The 17300-nt window shown below is 37.5% G+C and overlaps 1 protein-coding gene across 3 annotated transcripts in view; it reads right to left on the bottom strand.

Annotated features, from left to right (window-relative positions):
* Positions 1-15412, bottom strand: part of POU6F2 (POU class 6 homeobox 2) — a 317088-nt gene extending 301676 nt beyond the window's left edge. For all 3 annotated transcript variants that reach the window (XM_089531272.1, XM_089531270.1, XM_089531273.1), the window contains exon 1: positions 15247-15412. In XM_089531272.1, coding sequence (XP_089387398.1) covers positions 15247-15412 — 166 coding nt within the window. The remainder of the gene's footprint in view (positions 1-15246) is intronic.
* Between the last annotated feature and the right edge of the window lie 1888 nt (positions 15413-17300).

A 17300-nucleotide genomic window follows, 5' to 3' on the forward strand; every position in this document is an offset into this window, starting at 1 on the left:
GCCTGCCGGAAGAGATCTGTCTTAATGGCTTAATGGATGATACCACTAGGAGATATGGGTGGGCGGACCATACTGAGTGGTGAACACCTGGTGAAGTGGTCGCTCCCATCCATCCAAATATCTCTCACACTGCTCTTTTCTACCTGCCGTGATGCGTCTACAATTCTTTGGCTGTGGCTGTTGGTAGAGATGGGATGCTGTTGCCACTTAAAAGCTCCTTCCAGGACTGATGGGGGTTCTGGCTGGGGGGGGGGGTAGTCTGCTGGGTTAAAATGGAGTAGCTGCTGGTGAGATGTGATTACCTTCTGAATCTGCTAGCCAGGCCAGAAAGTTAGGGGCTGTACAGATGAGAAGAAAGGGATGGCCAGAGGCCGCCCCTTTCTCCTCTGGATCATTGCCACCACAATCGCATGGGCACAGCAATTATCTGCTCCAAAAAGAAGCTGTGAAATGTAGCTCCTTTCCGCACTGCTGCCAAGGTGCCATTAGCGCCCTGGAGTGGCATGGTGACATCTGTTGTGTGCTGCACCATTTGGACATGGAGCACAAGGCACGTCTGAATGCGCACAAGCCCAAAATGGCACTGGGGAGAGCGCGGAGCATGAGGACGCTCTGCTCTCCTGAGCCCTAATTTTGGCTCCAGGCTGCCACAAAGCGACAGTCTGTACCGGGCCTCAGTCATCTCTCATTCCCACTCGACCAGCATCCCTGCCACACCCAGAAAAGGTTTCTGGGTGGCAGCAGCAGCCCACTCCCATCATCAGCCACTGCTAGGAAGGGGCTGCCTTCTGAGACTGCTAGCTGGATGGGAAAGTGAGTCACCTTTCTATCTCACCCAGCAGCCCCATGAGATCCAGAAATGGCCCCACCAAGCAGCCTGTGGATGACAGCATGAGTTACCACCTAGGGATGGCACTAGGCCTAGTGATAGCACTGAATACCCTAGGACTGTATAGATGAAATTGTGAGGCAGAAATAATTTCATTTAGGATTAGTGTATAATAATTTCCTTATAGTGGATTAAAAAAAAATCAGTAAAAGAAATGTTACTGGTTTTTCTATCATTCCTCAGAATCAAAATAACTTTAGTTATTAGCCCCACTGATTAAACAACTGTAACTTTAGTGGATTGATTCATTGATTAATCATTCAACCTTTTACACGTCTACACAGAAGTAAGTCCCACTGTATCCAATCCTCTTCCTCCTAGGTATATGTGTGTGTGTATAGAATTGCAGCCTAAAGCTTACAACTCTTACAAATTGTTGGTGCTAAAACAACAGCATTCAGGGATACAAAAGGATGAGATTTATTTTGAGGAAAGGACATCTGTTACAATACCTTTTTACCAGCTTGAAAATAAAAACAACTGACACTGAACTAACAAGTAGAAGGCTAATGTTAAAGAGACAGATAACATTTTAAGGGCCCACATTTTGATTAAATACTCGAAATACTTAGAAAGCAAATACAATTTCAGTTCCTTTAAGGATGGGCTCTTGAGTCAGATGTAATAGAATGTTATTCTTCTCTCAATGACCCCTGCTTTCAGACTAAATGGGCTTTGTCCCATTTCTGATAGTGTCAAAACTATATCACAACATAGTGAAGGAGGGAATGTCATAATACACACACACCCTTGTTTCCTTGTGTTTTACAACCTGATTTTTACAGAACAATAAAGCATCAGAGTACTTTATAAAAGCAAAGGCAAAGACATTTCACTGGCCAGAATTTTATATAGAAATATTACTGATGAAATTCTTAATTGAATTAAATAGTGCCTAAAACCTCTGCCCCAAAATTATGATGGTGGCAGCCATAGGAAGTTAAATAAAATATATAAAAACAGTCATAGTCATTTTAAGTTTTAGATAGTTTTATTAACATTAATGCCAAGTCAGAGCATCCTGTTTTGTGCATTTGGGGCTCACACATTTCCAGACTGCACATTTACATATTCACAAGCGAAGTCCCATGTAATCTCTAAAATGGTGCTTACCACAGATACCCTTCTCAATTATCTTAAGTAGTAACAAGTACTTAAGTATTAACAAGCACCCATTGACATTGGAATTATCTGTCTAATTAAATAGTATAATACCTGTATCATCTTAAGTATAATTACTTTTGATTTAAGCTGCTCTGATAGCCTTTTGGCTGAAGAGCGGGGTATAAGGAAATAATAATAATAATAATAATAATAATAATAATAATAATAATAATAATAATGTTACACTGAAAGAAATTAGCCTCTTTTTTACAGATGAAAATTAGGACTGAAGTACAAAGAAACATTTGAGAAGGGTTTAATATTGAACAGTAGAATATATGCTTATATGTCCACTTTAAAATATAGGGTATCATTCTACATACGCTATACTAGCTTATTCTACAAAACAATGCTACATGTCAAATACATGAGGAGGAAACTTTTGGATTAATAAAAGGTTTAAATTCCAATGTTACAAGCACATAAAAAAGGAACAAAATTCATTAGTTGGAAAACACAAGAGCAGAATTATATAGAACAGAATATTGGCAAGGAATGTGACTTGCAGAAAGGCATTACATGACGCAAGGCAAGAAAATATTCGGATAAATTTAAATTTTCTTTTTTCTCATCTCTAAATTCCCATGGAGAGCTTGGATAAATAAATATACCCCATTCTCCCCCCTTTGCTACTTCATATCCTTCTCCTTTTAATGTGTGAGTGTCTGATGTATTATTAATCTCAAACTAACAAGGTTCTCAATCTGAGCAAGTACCATTTCCCTCACAAATTATCTATTTCCTATTTGCTAAGAAACATGTTCTTTTAGAAACAGCATGTGTTTAAATTGTATCCACATAGAAACAAATAACTTGGGGACTTTTTTTCCTTAAAGAAAAAGACAGAACATAAAAATATGAAGCTTAACTATCCATCTGAAACTAATGAAATTGAAAGTAAACTGCTTTTACTTATGAATAAGAGTATCCATTCACTTGGAGGAATCGTATGTGTTCTCTTTAGAGAAAACGTGTCTAAGGTGTAACTTTCCTCTATCTATTTGATGAACTAATTCAAACATGGCCATATTTTGAAAATATACTTTTAAGAGAAATTGACGTGAGGATTATATTGCTCTCGTCTGAAATTCCAAACATGATTTTATTTGTAGAAGTAGAAAACATGTCATTTAATCTGAAGGAATCGAGCTAATTTTCACTTGCTAATGGCAGCTACGTTGCTTGTTAGTTGTCCAATAACACCAAATTTTTATTTTGTTCGATCTCTGTCCAGTAGCAAACATGGAAATAGAGAACTGTTCATTTGCTGGGCCACACATTCAACCTCTTAAGTCAATCTGCCAGTTAGATGATTGGTACTGAGCTTTGCCTGCAACAGTCATATGTATGGCATTAAGGGACAGACACTATTCAGTGCTAGCATTATCCAGACTACTGACACCAATCAGTATTGCATATGCAATTCCAGACCAAGCAACAGAAATGGTAGAGGCACTTGGGGTAGGCAATCCAACAGCAATAGTCGTGCCATCACCATCCATTTTCCTGCATGGTTCTCAGCCCAGATGGTGGTGCACACATGGGAATCACCTAATTTCCAGCTTTCACCCTCTCAGGTGTGTATTTGTTATAGATCAAATTAAAAAGTGACAACGCGTGTTTAATTTCATAAACATGTGTTCTGAAGTTAAAAATATTTTCCCCTTACATTTACACTAATTTGCTAGGGACAGCAGAAAAGATTATTTTATTTTCCCGTAATATTTATTTTTCTCAGAATGCTGTGACAAAGGCACAGGAGGAAAACTGCCATTTTCTATAGTGGCTCCTTTTTTTTGCTGGAACGCCCATAAAGGATGCAATGTCTGAAGCATATTCACCAAAATCAGTGCCACTGCCATTGCCAGCAAAGGTGAAGGAAGGAAGGAAGGAAGGAAGGAAGGAAGGAAGGAAGGAAGGGGTATCGCAACAACAACAAAATTAACCAAAAGAATCAATATCTAATATGTTAAAGCCAAAATAAATGAAAGATGTAGCCATGAAAACAAACAAAGTTATCAAAATGAAGAAAATTTTCTTGAATACTCCTAGGGCAGGTCTATACTGGCCAGAATACTTCGGGTTGTTCTCAGAATATTCTGGTCCAAGCTACCCCACATATCCCCCTCCATTACATGTGCAATCTAGAGTGATGCCAGGTGGTTGTCTACACATGGGTTCCTCTGTGCCACCCAGCACCACTACTGTAACCCTCTGAGGCTGAAAACAAGGCATCCATCCAGCATAGATCATATAGCTGAGTTCCTTGTTGTAACTGCAGAGAGTATGAGTCTCAGGGAAGCACCTGGTGGCCATAAGGAAGCAATGTAGACAGCTGCCTGGCATTGCTCTGGAGTGCTCTGGATTTTCCTGGTAAATCTGGAGCAAAATGTAAGTCTTGTTTAACTGGTTCAAGTCAGGGATGGTCCAGATTCAATGTTGAACTGGTCTCACATCATGAAGACAGTCTGCAGTCGAATCAGGCCCTGCATCATGAAGACAGGTGTGGTGAGGGCAGGAGAAAAACCAGTTCATTTGACCCTTGTAGATGTGTCTTCAGGTACCTTGATAAGATTAAATCATCCATTGGCCGCCATTGGGAACAACTTCTGGGTTTGCCATGCACGTATGCTCAAATCCACGCATGGCAAATCCGTGTATAAGGAGGGCCGACTGTATAATGTTTTTCTCCGCCTACATAGGACATGATGTTGTACAGTGTGACTTGGATTCATAACTGAAATTCATTATGAAGAAATGACTTTTAAAACTGGAAAGTCAAATATTGTTGTGTGTGCCAAGCTGTGGAAGCTATGATTGAATTTATACATTTTCCATATGCTTCACAGTAAGTAATAATTATACCATGTGTTGTTGTTGTGTGCCTTCAAGTGATTTCTGACCCTGGGCTTTTCTCAGCAGAAATTGTTCAAAGGGGGGGTTGCCTGTGCCTTCCTCTGAGGCTGAAAGAGTGTGATTTGCCCAAAGTCACCCCATGGGCTTCCATGGCTGAGCAAGGATTTGAACTCTAATTTCCCAGTGTCCTAGTCCAATACTTAACCACTATATCACATTGGCTCTACATACATACAAATATGAAAATGCCTAGGTTTTTTTTTATCTTTGAATTAAAGAACTTCTATTGATATTTCTATTGACCTTAATTATTCACCTCAAAAAGTTAAGGAGCAAAAACTATAATCAAAGTATATTCAATATCTTTTTCTACCAACGTCCCTGTCTGCTTCATAGTTTATCTGTTTTTATAAGCAATCTTGTTTAGCATTGGCGGGTTACAGACCGCCATTTAGTACGTAATGAATACGTACTAGGGTTAGGAAGGGGCGGTGCTTTCGCACCCCCCTAACCCTAGTACGTATTCTGTACGTACAATATGGCGGCGGCGGTTCCACACGGCCGCCGCCATGTTTACGTATCGGACGCTGTGCGTCCGCACATGTCATGGCGTCTATGATGTCGCGAGTCCGCCCCTGGCGCCTCGCGACGTCATAGAGGCACCGCTTAAAGAAGCTCCATTTTGGAGCTTCTTTTTTACTCCGTAACGGAGCCGCGTGGTTTGGCTGCAGCAGCTCCCTTACGGAGCAAACAGCGGCGGCGGCAGATCACCGCAAAGCGGCGGTTTATAACCTGCCATAATTATCTAAATTGCTGTTCTTAAAGATTTCTGCAAGGATTTACATTCAAAATGAATTACATTATGATCCTGGTGGTAATTTCATATATAACATTTACTCATGATTTGTTCATTTTTTCTATTACTTTCTTCTCCTTCCTTCAAGGATCTCTGGGGGTCAATTTAGACAGTGATATGGTCTGGAATACCCAAAACTGAGAGAAAGAGAAAGATGAAGAGAGAGAAAGGGAGAGAAAAATGTCAGACTTAAATCTATAAAATAAATATTTTGGCCTTATTTCTCCACTCAGATGCACTGACTAAAGTTACATAGAAAACAGTGAGAAGTTTAAATCCATGTAATGCAACAGCAACAACAACTGACAGACAGAAGCCCCATAGACTACTGTAAATGACATTTTAATATGAGATAATGCACATACTATATATAATTTATTTACCATAATGCAAAGAAATAGGATTTTAGAAGAACCGTGTATGGAACAGAAGCTTTATTTAAAGTTTACAGATACAGTATTCCTGTTACCAAAGAGGCAAGCCATTCCTTAAATAAAAGGTAGTTTTGATTCTTTGGCATTCAGGCAGCCGCTTCAGTTTCTCTAATGAACAGCTATATTTTCTTTGTTCTTGTGAGGTTGTTTGATAGATCATCAATGACACATCCATCATTAGCTACATTTATTACTGTTTATTTATTTATTTATTGTTATACATCTATTTATTAGTTACTATATTTATATAATAACCAATATAAATGTCTCTGGTTTTCTGAAGTTCTTCAAAGCTTGCGTATTTTAAAGGTTGTTGGAGCTAAGTGGCATAAATGTGCAAATATTTAGACATTACATCTTGCATATGTTTCACCAGAGCTGAGACAGTTATACAAAACTCATAAGCTAAACTAGAAAAATACAGCGTTGCTACAGTGTTATTTTACTCTACTGAATATCAAAATGGGAGCCTAACAATCCTTAATGAGCATAGTCAGTAAGTGCAAAAGCTAATGGATAGCTGAGTTCCACAAACATCTCTAGTTGGATGTGGAGGAAGGAAATCCAGGTTCAAATTCCTACACAGCCACAAAGTTTATTGGATGCTCTTGGATTAATTACTTTCAGCCTAACCTTCTTCATAAGACTGTTGCCAGGATAAAAGGGGATAAAGTATGCGTGGTCAAGACATATGCCTCCAAGCCTCCCCACACTTTCCACCCAAGGATGATTTTGCAGGGCTGCTCTCCCCATTTACTATCACCAAGATAATCCTCCTGAAATCGGTTATGGCAGTGCAAAAAATGGTGGCTATGGCTTCCCTTGCCTTTCCTTCTGTGAAGGTAAGAGGCAATCTGTCCTGTATGGCTCTAGCTGATGGTTGCCTCTTGAGCATCCAAATATAGCCCCCAACTCTGGAGGTTTACCTGTTCTTATTCTGCACATATGTACACCCCACAGCATGTGTAGGTGTCATTTTATAATTCAGTGTTGAATAACCAAGGATATTTTAAAGAGAGGTACATTTTTCTCAGCATGGTTTTGGCCGGTTCTTGGAAACACTCAAGGCTGAAGCCCTATTCAGAAGTAAAAGCATGGCGTGGCAGATGCACCCGGGTAGCATTTCCTTTCATCCTATTTCCCCCTCAGCTTTCATTCATAATAATAATAATAATAAAGATTTCTTTCTAGCCCGCCCTATCACAGAGAATCCAGGTGGGTTACAACAATAAAATACATCAAAGTTACAAGAAGAAATCAATCCCTATAGCCACCCCGCATTCCCACTGCTAAAACAGGATTAACAGTCATAGTATAAAAGCATTAAAAACAGTAAAAATATTTAAAACATTCAACTAGAATTTGGAGAAAAATAAGCAGACGAGGAGGCATTTTTCATAACCATGATCATGTTCATGTCAGGCTTGTATCCAGATCTATATCTATATCTTTATATCTGGGGAGGGGTAACTAAGTTGGAAAGGCCTGCCAGAAGAGATCCGTCTTGAGTGCTTTCTTAAAAGCTGTCAGAGTGGAAATTCATAGTATATTAAAATTCTATATAGCATGGATCAAATTATTTCTCTGTTAATGACTTTTCCCATTCTTTTGTTGCCCCAAAGACGTTTTTTGAAGTGCTCCTGTTCTTGAAACAACAGAGAAACCTCTTCAGAGAACATATATCTGATCTTTCTCAGACTTCCCTGATAGAAAAATTATGTCCTTTAGATGCATCTTGTAACTAAGAGGCATAATAATAATAATAATAATAATAATAATAATAAAATTTATTTATATCCCGCCCCTCTACAAGATGCAATCGGGGTGGCTTACAAAGATTAAAAAATATGTATTCCAAAACCCTCAATCCCCCCTCTTAAAATACAATTCAACAACAGCAACAAACTTTATTACAGCCATTTGGCCAGCACAATTACAAAATTCCAATTTAAAACATAACTTAATTTTATACCACAGGTTGAAATACAATTAAACGATGTAAGAGTTTAAAAAAATATACATAAAAATAAAATAAAACACACACACACACACACACACACACAGAGCAAACTATAGACTGTGACTAAAGTATGGTCGGAGATTTTAGAGTTCTTCTGATGGCTGGAGAAACTATAAACTATTGCATTGGTAATTAAATCGATTTACCTCTATGCATTTTAAAGTTGAATTTGGTGGCATATTGATCTTATCAGATGTTTTTGACCACTGAATCTATCACCTGAATACAGCCCAAGTCCATCCCCGCTTCCAGAGCCGCTCCCCCCAACTTTTTTTGGATCCGGCTGTTTTCTGACTTAAGAAAATGGCTGGCGGAGAGGCTCTAGAAGCAGGGATGGACCAGGGCTGTATTCGGGTGGCAGATTTGGTGGCGAAAAACATCTGATGAGATCAGGATGCCACCCACACTCAGCTTTAAACTGGATAGAGGTAAATTGATTTAATAACCAATGCGATAAGCCTCTAAACGAAGACCATGGTCAATACTGGAACTACTGGCAGTGAAACAAGTTAAAAAAAATTATAATGCAGCTTAATGTCATATACTGCACTCAACTGAAATGTGAACTTCTGTCCCTTCTCTGAACAAAATGACAATGCCCTTACTGTGGACCTTAAGTAATCATAATCTTAGGGAGTTTTCTGCCTCCATATATGAAACTAGTTCTAATGCAATAAATTCTAATCAAACTGATTTGTGCTCCCTCCTCCCCAATTACCTGTGATTCATGTGTTTTTAAGCATCAAGAAATCTGAACTGCATCTGTTAATTGAATTTTAGATCCATTCTATATCTGCTATGCATCAAAAGCATGCCAGGTAGGAAATATAGATATTTATTATGTAAATATTGCTGAAGAAAATAACATGCCCAAACTGAACTTGCAAGTCACCCAACATTGATACTTCTGCCTTTAACACTTGTTTATATATACAGTACATGTAGAAGTATGGCCTAATGTGCAATTATTTCCTGGTACTTTGGCCAAGAGCAGATGTCGGGTATACAGTAAGATAACAATTTTTACACTACATGAAACGGTTTTGGTTTTTGGATTTAGTTTGCATTTAGTTTGTGATTTGCATCTGCACCAAAAGTCAACATAAACAGCTGCTAGGGTTTGCTGATGTTCTGTCTCTCCAGATTTCTGTAAGGTTTGGACAGCAAGTGAATGAAGGTTTTCTTTAAAAAAACAAAAACAGTTAAGCACTTTAAGTCCTAACCTTTTCCGTAAGAAAAGCCATGCTTAATTATCAACAGCCCTAGCTAACAAAGCCAATGGTGAGGCACTAGGAGTTGGAGTTCAACAATTTCTGCAGGACCACACAATTCCCATATTTAACACTGGCATTTAATGGAGAATAAGAATAAGAACCAGACCAATGTGATGCTGAGACCTAGGTAAAAATTCCCATGGAGTGTCTTTTACATTCAGTTATGCAAAAAAGGACTGAAATGAATATGCAAATGCTAAAGCTAAGGAATAATGAAGTTGCATTACTGTTGCAGCTTAACAAGGAACAACATCATATTTTTTAAAAGTGTAAATGTAACAGTTAGACTTACTTTACAGTTACAGGTATATATGGTCTCACATCAAAATGCTAAGCTCTGATATCTGCCTACTTTGAGAGACTGAGTAAATAGACTAAATAAATGGTGCAGGGGGGAAGTTAGATGCACTTCCCCAACCTTGTTCTCACACTCCAGTCTGGGTAGTTCTCAGGTATTCTGAATTATAAAAAACACTACCGAAGATCTAATTTTGGATCTCCCAGTATGCCATCTAGTAAAACCCACTGAAATCGATGGGACCTATGAACATGCCTAGGCTAAAAAATTATATAACTTTGTATAGAATATGTTGGTATACATTTTATTAAAGAAGAATAAAACATTCTATTTTAGTATTTCCCAGTACTTCCAGCCTAAAATACCATACCTCCATCATAGGTAAAGTTTACACAACCCAGTGTAATGGCAGCAGATGGAATGGCAGCAAATGGAATCCATGCTTGCATACAGTTAAGGTGACCCATCTATAAGTATCCATGACCAAAGACTACATTTTATTCTCTATTGCAATGGGGGGGGGGGGGGGGGGAATCCTTCCTAGAAAACCAAAACCAAACATTGCAGTTCTGATAATGAGAAAGTCTGAAAATTAACAAAATGAATTTAAGATTGTTGAGTTATCAACAACACAATCATATATATGTAATTAGGCTTACATACATAGAACAATTGTTGGTAAGGCCATCCAAAATGTAAGGTCACTGACTCCCTTAATTTCATTGTCAGCTGGACTGGAAATTAAAGATTTTTGGCTTATATTTGTACTTCATTTATAGATCCAAATTTCATGTTTCAATCCTAACAGCCTGATCTTATGTTATTTTGTGATAGGCTCTCAATGCTGACATAAGCGGCTGCTCAATCTTTTGCTCTGATTATGGAAACCAAACAACTCCTACTTAAATGAAGTTGCTCTCAGTTCTGGGTAACTGCCTTTCTTTGGTACAGCAACACAAAGTGAGCGTTTGGGAGCAGAGGGGAAAGAGAGGGGAAAATGCTGCTAATCACACTACACCCAATAGAAGAGAAACTGTATGCCATCAGAATAACAATATTTTTTCCTAACTCTGATATAACTTTATTCTGGCATATAGGTAAAAGACATACAGGATGGATGTAGTGGGCAGAAAGAGTACCCAGCCTCTATGTCTTGACATCCTCACCACAGAATAAGACCATGTCTCTACCTTTGATACCCTTTGAGATTCACATCTGGTGGTCAAGGCCTACAATTAAATGCAATGACGTGATGTAGAAATACCACAACAAAGATTTAACCATCACTTTTTTGTTGTTTAGTTAGTGGGGGTGAAAAGTCTGTTGATCACATGGTACATACATTTAAAGGAACTGTGTTTTGTGTCAATATCACAAACTGAAAATAGATATGTTGCAATGAAAACATACTTAGTTTAGAACAGCCGCATATGTCAAAATTCAATTATTCAGCAAACCTTCTCCTTGTTCTTAATGAAATACAACTTTATCCACACCTTAACCCACAAATTATGTACCATTCTATACTATATGGAATTCTCTAATCTCATGTTTCTCAACAAAATCTAGATTCATCCTACATTAGTGTAATTTGTAAGTATGTGAGTTAAGGAAAGCCCTTTATAAGTATGTCAGTTAAGGAAAATATTATTCTTGATGTAATACTTTGGAGATTACAAGCTCCTTTATTAGAACTTTCATTTTCACTTTAAACTGTACTAACAATTATTATAGTGATCATTCCTCAGATGTGAATGTGGAAGGATTTGGGGGAGATAGCAAATATTTATAAGATGATAATCTCATGAATTAAATCACTGAAGAAAGGAACTTTCAGGATATAATATGGGGGGGTGTACATGTTTGTTTGTGTGTGTTTGAATTCCCACACATGGGCTCATACACACATCATACACAATAAGGATGGAGAAATATTATAGCTTTAAAATCATCTTATATTAGCTGCTGAACTGCATCAAAGTGCTTAATGTTTGTTTGAAAGCTGAATAAATTCAGGCTGGCATCCTTGACGCCTGAAAAGCTGTTGTCTTTGATTTCTCTGCCATTGGTGGCAAAGTGTACATTTTGGAGGCCAGCCAAAAATGTGTTGTAGCCGAAAAAGAAACAAAAAGAAAGAAGAAAGAGTACTATCAATCTTAATCCTGAATCTCTGCCACCTGAAACTGGAGCTACTGTTATTGGAAAGAAGCCAGTTTCCTACCATGTCCTATCAGATATTAACACATAAAACCATCTAACACTACAATTGCGGGAAACTGTGAGATATTGCCACACAGGACATTCTGGAAGCTCAGGGCCTCCACCATTATTTCACCTCCTTCTCTTTCATACTAAGGCATATACAGCTGATAAAAGACTCCCAAATTTTATACAGTTATAAAAAAGGTGATTAGCAAAACAGTGAAAGACACATACTCTTGAAATAGAGCACAATGACTATGAAACTAGACCATAGAGTAATTAATATAGCATACATATTTCTAAACACTGGGAAACTGCTACAAGTGAGATCAATGGCATCGAACACTCACAGTGGAGTCCTAATTTTTGAAGGATTCTGAATTCACCTTAACTGTGATCTGACATATTCTCTCTCTCTCTCTCTCTCCCTCATATATATATATATATATATATATATATATATATATGGGGGGAGAAAGACACAGAGAGAGAGCATTCTTACCTACTAAAGCCAATGTGTAACTCCTTTTTCCTTCTTCAACTTTTCTTAAAGCTTGCAATTACAGGTATAAAATCTGAATGAAAAGTACAAGGTGCTATAATAGCCCAGAAGGCTATTCAGAGGGGAGTGGAAGGGCTTTTTTCACAGAACACTGTCACTGAAAGCAACAGAGAATAATAATAATAATAATAATAATAATAATAATAATAATAATAACAACAACAACAACAATAATAATTGATTGATTTATATTCCGCTTTTTCCTCGCGGTATCAAAGCAGATTTACCTGTATTTAAATTTCATTGATCACAATATGTCTTCCTTCTGAATAGCCAGGTAAAGGGTAGGGCTGTAACAGAGCAATCTGACGTATCAGAGAGAAGTCAGACTAAGGTTCTATTGAGATCAATGTGGCTCTATTTCCAGGTGTGCATATGTAGGACTTTGTTTTCTCATACAGAAAAACAAAGACTCTTCATTAGTTGCTTTCTGCAAGTTCAAATACATGCAACCTCAGGACATGATCTTGCTGCAGTTTTGTTGCTGTTATAGCAAGGCACCATACAGCCAAAATTAGTTACTTTTACGTCCCTGGGACAAAACTTCATTGGATTCAATGGGACTTACTTTTGAGTAGACAGTAAGGGTTTGCCAGGCTAAATGCTTAACAGCCACTGAACTCAAAGGGATTGCAAAGTATTTAAGTAAATAGTGTTCAGACTCATGCATATCTTTTTTAAAAAATTAAATTTAGAGTCAATTATTTTGCACACTTTTCAGCATGAATTGACTTGTTGCAATTCAATTATATCAAAATTTAAAACTACCAAAGAAGTCACTTTTAATTCCAGCAGTGATAAACAGAAGTTTTCTGCCATAAGTAACTGTAGAATGATGTGTTGAGAGCTGTTCTTTATTATAAAACCTGAAGCATTCAGCATAAACAGCAGCAGACTAGAATACAGATACTTGTGTATATATATTCCAAACCTTAAACAAAAAACGATCTCAAACAACTCTAGACTGTTGCTGATATCTGTCTATCAATTTAGAAGTAAATTGTGCTGATTTTTGAACTCCCAAAGCAGGCAGATATTTTTTTATCAATCTTTATTTCTTCAAATTATATGAATCTTTTTAAATTGTTTGTATTCTAGTTTGTAATACAGGCTTTTCAATTTTTAAAAAATATTACAGTTTATTTGCTGAAGACAACTAGTTTAATTAGATAAAAGCTAAATATTCCCATATGAAAAGAATCCCCCCCCCCAGTTTTTCTCATACAAATAAGCATCAGTAACAAGTTCTATTTAAATGGAAATGATAATTTATAATAGTTATTATGTAATTCAGCTATTATGACTCTTTTGACCATGTAATAGAATTTCATTATATGTGTGCATCTACCTGTCTCTCTAAAAATGATAGGGCATCTATCTCTTTTGATCAATATTGCATGGCCCTCTTGCAAAAAAATCATTTTACAGCTTCATGCTGTAGCAAAAATACAGACATCTGAACATATCTCCAGCTTCCTTTTACATTTTTTTTAAAATTGTATTTTTAAAGTTAGAAGACACTTCTATATATTAAAAAAAACACAATGTATGTTTCCCATACATGCTTGCTAATGTTCATCTTGAAATGTTGCACCTGGAAACAATTAAATCTAAATGTCACATTGTAATATGTAGTGCTGCTCCGGCATAGATGTATATCAACATCTATCACTCAAGCACACCCCCAAACATGCTCTGCTCCCTTTTCTGATTAGAGATTACAGTTGCTTGAGTTGTCTTACAGGGTGTCACTGGTTTGAACGACAGATGTCTGAGCTGAAATGCCACACTTCCTTTTTTCTTTTGATTTTGAATATAAAACAAATATTCCTGAAAGGCTACATTTTTATTAGCTATTAATACAGCTGTTTAAATGTACAGTATATACTCTTATGCGACCAGGGAGGAAAGACTGTTTATTTCTAAATGAAATTGTAAAATACCTTTCCAAGCAACAAAATGTCTTTTGATTTCCTGCCTTCATTTAAAAACACACAATCAATAATTTTTAAATTTGAACTGAATTATCCCCAAATGTTTTTTAGAATGGCATAATAATAAAAGATAACAATGGTATAATAATATATAAAATATATAATAATAATAATAATAATGGTATAATAATAGAAGATAACAGAAATATGGTTCCTTTTTAAAGCTCCACAAACAAAAGGAAAAAGGGAGGGCTTTTCAAAATGCTTAAGGAAAGTTTGCTGCGGATCAAACGGCTTTAAAGAAGTTAGCTAGGAAAATGTGCATCTCTGGCTGCACTTCCACAAATTTCAATCAACACGGCTAATCTAAACAACATCAAATAAGTCAGAAGAAGATTACTTTTCTGGACAACATGACAACACTAATATCCAAAAGGTACAATGAAAGGAACCTATGGACCACTTGAGCAAGAGTTGCATTGCTGCCATCCCACTGATGTCAAGGGGACTGTGGTAGAACTACCCCAGAAGTGGCAAGTTGCAATTGACAATGCAATGGCATTTCTCAGAACAAACTTTTGTCAGTCGGCAAGCACTCTCTTTGGAACTGGACAGAGAAAGGCTGAGCGCACTCTTCCTCCGCAGAAGTTGGTTCCACCAAATACTGTCACCTTATCTACTTTCTCGTCTCTCTGATTCTGTGGCACCAATGCAGAGGCAACAACACTCCAAACACGAAATACCTAGACAGACTTACCGAAGAGCTTGCTGGGAGTGTCCTCGTTGTCATTTGATTCCACAGGCGCAAGCAGGGGCTCATTCAGCTCGTTGTCTGAAGCAGCTGCCTTGTCCTCACCTCTCAACTCTGCATTCATTTCACTCCGCAGTGACAGCAAGGGCTTACTGACTTGTCCAGCTATCATTGGATCCTAGGATGGGGGGAAAAAGAGTAAGGGGGGGAAAGTGGCAGCTTTGGTGTGTGTATTCTGTCTCCCACTCCTCTCTCTCTCTCTCTTCCCCTTTCTCTCTCTTACACACATACACACACTCTCTCTCTCTTTCTCTTATCTCTGGCTGCTCCTGCTGTTATTGCTGGCTGCAGTCAAGTGAAGAGCTATTACAGATCCAATGAGTTTTCCATTACTCCCCACCCTATTAAAGCTCAACTAGCATGTGAGACATTCCGGATGCTTTGGAGAGAAAACTTCAGTAAAAGCTACATAACCAACACAGCTTTAATTGTGGGATGTGCTTCTTTGTGTGTACATTTTTTTTATGCCTCTCTCTTTACTTTAATGTGGAAAGGAGGGGGGCGGCTGGTCCAGCAGTGCATTTCTTTTTTAAAGCTTGTGAACGTCCTAGAGTTCTCCCTCAAAAAGAAAAGGCATTTTTGCTGGCACAGCATTAATCAAAACAGAAGCAAAACAGCAATGATCACAGTACAGAAATGTTTCTACAACACTACATAGCAATTTTAAAATAAAACAGAAATATTTCATTTAATTAGATACAATAAAGACAAGAAAAAAGCATTACCCTTCTATCTTTGGTGATTAGGCTTCAAAAGCCCATAATCTCCCATTTGTATAAAGACAAATGAAACAAACACATACACATTTTTAAAAGACAAAATTTGTGAAGAATACTTACAAAATGTTTGCAATCATTCTTGTGCTTTGGGCACTATATTTCCATAATGGACAGGCATGTATGCAATATATGAGTAGGCTGTCTTAAATATTTTCCTGATTAGCTAAATCTATTTTCTCTTCTTTTTCAGAGGTTTTGGGGGTTGGGATAAAAGGGGTCAGTTAGGATCTCCAAAGGTAGTTGTTTGCTTTGTCAATAAACAAACAAAAATTGGGGGGTGGGCAGGAAGAGAACGAAAAGAAGAAACAAGTGAACCTGTGCGATCCCACAACTATTTATTGCTAAGTTCATGCCTAAATGGTTCTTATGCAGAGAACAGGTGACCAGCGTGCAAGAAGGTTGGTTAGCATGTTCCCTCTGCCCATTCGCACATTGGTCGATGGTTGCCTATGGGTTTTTTTTAATGTATTCATGTCTGAAAAGTGAATTTGATATGACACATGATAATCTATGAAAATGTTAATCAATACAAATAGTTTAAACTGTCATCAAATGCACTTCTTTAGTCAATACTCATATTGCCGAAAACAATGTCACTGTCACCAGGGTTTAATTTGCACAGCACTTAAATATTGGACTCTGTGCATCAATGCACTCTTCTTCAAATACTGTAGGTAAACACATTTTCTCCCTATTTAAGGCTGAAGCACTCAGTGTGCATTTAGTTCAAGCCGAATCCTCCCTTTTGAATACCTTGATAGGTCCACTGGAGGGCAAAATTAATACTTAATTGAATCTCACAGTCATCAAAATAATCAATACTTTTTTATTATTTATTCTTTACAGTCTGTTGACTGTTTCAAACCTCAGAGGAAATGGAGTGGGGGGGAGGAGGATTCATGGCTTTGAAACACTGTCATTTAACAAGGTAATTTTCAGTGGGACATTAGGGGTTGTGAAACATATAATAAAACAAAAATGGTGGCTTATAATAGGAAGAAAGAAAAGAATTATATTTCTGCCATCTAACAAAACAGGATAAATAAAAAAAAAGAAGCGAGTGCAGGGAGAGAGAAAGGAGGGGAGGAGGGAGAGAGAGAGACTGGCTTTTGAAGGGTTTTATCATATCAAGAGCAGAGCTGAGCTTTCATAATGCTGACATTTCTCATCCTGACAATCCTAAACAAGTGGAAAGGATGAGATCGGAGATATCATCTTTCA

Source organism: Sceloporus occidentalis, unplaced genomic scaffold, assembly GCF_023333645.1.
Source record: "Sceloporus occidentalis isolate IW3139 unplaced genomic scaffold, rSceOcc1.0.p SCAF_7, whole genome shotgun sequence".
Lineage (NCBI taxonomy): Eukaryota > Metazoa > Chordata > Lepidosauria > Squamata > Phrynosomatidae > Sceloporus > Sceloporus occidentalis.